General features: G+C 36.6%; 1 protein-coding gene across 1 annotated transcript in view; it reads left to right on the forward strand.

The window, feature by feature from the left end:
* Positions 1 to 222: 222 nt before the first annotated feature.
* Positions 223 to 3,083, forward strand: part of LOC104618746 (dystrophin-like) — a gene marked incomplete at both ends in the record, with an annotated part of 177,047 nt that continues 174,186 nt past the window's right edge. Inside the window, one exon of the mRNA XM_010284423.1 lies at positions 223 to 434. Within this exon, the coding sequence (XP_010282725.1) occupies positions 223 to 434 (212 nt within the window). The remainder of the gene's footprint in view (positions 435 to 3,083) is intronic.

Genomic DNA, 3,083 nt, shown 5'->3' on the forward strand with positions numbered 1-3,083 from the left:
CTGTGTACTTTAGTGTCGTACTGTGTAGCCCAGAACAGTTTACCTGTTCTCCTCTCTTAAACTAAACTCAATTGCAATTGCAGCTTAAAAGTGCAAGAGCTCTCCAATATAATCAGTTCTAGAAAGATTTAAACATTATCTTTTACTCTCTTGAAAAAAAAAATATATAAATAAAAGTCTTTTAAGTGATTCAGCTTTTGTTTTTCCTTTGTGTTTCACCAGTTGAAAAGATACAGAGCCAGTGGGATGAAGTGCATGGACACCTCCAAAGCCGGAGACAGCAGCTTCATGAGATGTTAAAGGATTCAACACAGTGGCTAGAAGCTAAACAAGAAGCTGAGCAGGTTCTTGAACAAGCAAAAGCTAAGCTTGAGTCATGGAAAGAAATTTCCTACACCGTGGAAGCCTTGAAAAAGCAGAACACTGAGCTTAAGGTCACTAATGAGAATTAAAATATTTCTGCTTGAGTTAATTAGATTGGTAAAGAAAGTGTCCTCTAACTATTGGACAGAGTACATGGAGAACAACATCTTTATCCCTTTTTTCCCAGAAAAATTAGAAAGAAATTAAATTACAATGTCTAAAATGTGTGTCACACAATCCTTCAATGAAATTGGTCTTAACTTATCAGTCATAACAAATAGCTGGCTGATATTGCAAGAAGAATACCTACCTTTTCAGCACAAGTATTTCTCATCTTTTCTGTATAACAGCCTCAGCTGCACTGGTACTGCAGACTGGGCAATCCTGTAGTATTGACGTGTCTGTCTGCAGTGATAATGAAGCTGTATAGGTTGTCTGGAAGTAGTTAAGAAACGGGGAAAAAAACCCATAAAAACCCATATGGAGTTATTTTGAAAATCAGGCGGTTTAGATTTGCCACAAGATAATCTCACTGGATTCAACCTTGGCAGGATTATTCACTGCAAAAAAACCTGAAATGGCTGCTCCTGTGATCTTAGCACACGTGTTATTTCATTTGAGGTGCTAAAATGTGTACCATAGTTAACTTATGTAGCTGAGCTATACCACAAGTAGCAATGAAAATATGCCCTAACTGTTGCATCAGTTTTTAAGTTTCTTGTTACGGAAATAGTCATACTTTGGCGACAGTTGTCATGAATAAATTTTGAGAACAGCTATTTCAGATTAATAATTTCTCATTTTCCGGTTGGGGAAAAACAAGATTGAAACTAACCAATTGATCAGCCTTTTAAAGTGAGTCCTGCCTCCATGTTAATGGAACATTAAATTTTAGTTATTTGGGAGAATAGTTACTCAAATATTTTCTGATATGTTCTCCTCTCCTGCGCACCAGATTTTGATTTTTTTAAACTCCTACCTCTCAGCTGTTTGATTAAAGTTTGTGGACTTAGAACAGTCTAACTTGCACAGTTGAATGGTAATGAACTGCTGTGAAGAATATTGGGGTGAGGTCCTCATCAGCTGGTTTTGCTGCCAGAGAAAGTGTCTACAACTGCATGATTGCTCTTCAGCTATCTCCACCATCAGTTAGTCCCTGCCTTTCTGATATTTAGAAGTAGATACAAAATCTCTTGGGTTTTTTTGTTTGGTTGGTCGATTGGGTTTTTTTGCTTGCCTGTAAGAAGCATAAAAATGTTCATAAGCCCATTGTTTTAGGGATGAGGTGTGGTTAAGTTTTCTCGTTTTAGATTATAGTATAAGGGTCACTTATATATCAGTATAAGGGATATATATAGTATATATATCTCGTTATAGATTATAGTTTGGGAAGGGTGGACTATAGTAAACAAGGGCAATCACTCACTAATGTATTGGAAAAAGTTATAGATTACACTACTGTCATTCAGTGTAGAGGACTTCCACTTGTCAGTCTTTCTGCAGAGAGAGAGTTCTGGCTTCTGCCCAGTGTTTGGTTTTAAAAAAAACCCCAAACTTCAACAGCTCTGCAAAGATTCTGTTAACAAAAAAACAGTTCTGTGCAAAAACAGTCTTACATCATTGTGTTGGAGTGTCTTATGACTCAAACACAAAATACTTAACTAGGAAAATAATTGAAAATATAGTTTTAGAAAAAGATTTTATGTCAAATTTTTTACAATAGATGAGGTTTAGATGAAGATCATCTAAGAGTGTATGCTTTTTGAAAAAATTATGGGGATTTTTGGATCAGCATTCTCCAAGGAGAGAAATAAGAGTATGCCCTTCTCCTCCTCCATCCCCCAAGTTATAGAGAAAGTATACTTACTTGTAGAATGTATCTCTATGTATAAACAGAGTTTTTGAAAGGATACCTGCAGATTCTTCTCACTCATTCTTTAAAAGAGATGAAGCACTTGGGCTATCAGTATCTTCAGCCATTCCCGTACTAGTCTGGATTCAGTGTGATGTGTTGTGTCAAGTTACGAACATTAGTCTATAATTATAATTTCAGTGTCACAGCTAGTCCATCTTAATTTGCTGTGCCCTCCTGATGATATGAACATCAACAACCTCTACTGTTCCAGGGTTGTTTAGTTTCACTCATTAGGTTTTGCTTAGCCTTTCTCCCACAAGTCTGGAAGAAGTTCACCTCTGTCTTAAAGACCGTATATGTGTGTGGGGGTGTCTTTTCTTATTTCCTACTTTTTTTCTCTTTCTTTTGTGCCAGCCTTCCTAGAGGAATTATCTTTGTCTGCCAGTAATCCCTATTGTGTCAAATCCCTCATGAAAGGATCTCAGTTGTGACAGCATCAGCTGTTGTGTTGATGCTTGAGATAAGGGGTCATGAATTCTAATAAAAATTGAATATTTTTTTTCAGTTTAGCAGCTTTATATTTCTTCTGTGTAGTGTTATCTAAACTGAAGGCCCTAGAAATACATCAAGTCCTCAAAATAAATGCTTTCCAGGCTTCTGTGCCAAACACATATATTTTGATTTTTTCCCCCGAATATGTAGAGTAAGTATGCTGTCTTTTTCCTTGCTGTTAGACTGATGAAAATCATAGAATCATAGAATAGTTCGGGTTGGAAGGGACCTTTAAAGGTCATCTAGTTCAACCCCCCCTGCAATGAGCAGGGACATCTTCAACTAGATCAGATTGCTGTCATTTCTATTCATT

The sequence above is a fragment of the Phaethon lepturus genome, unplaced genomic scaffold, assembly GCF_000687285.1.
Source record: "Phaethon lepturus isolate BGI_N335 unplaced genomic scaffold, ASM68728v1 scaffold1863, whole genome shotgun sequence".
Classification (NCBI taxonomy): domain Eukaryota; kingdom Metazoa; phylum Chordata; class Aves; order Phaethontiformes; family Phaethontidae; genus Phaethon; species Phaethon lepturus.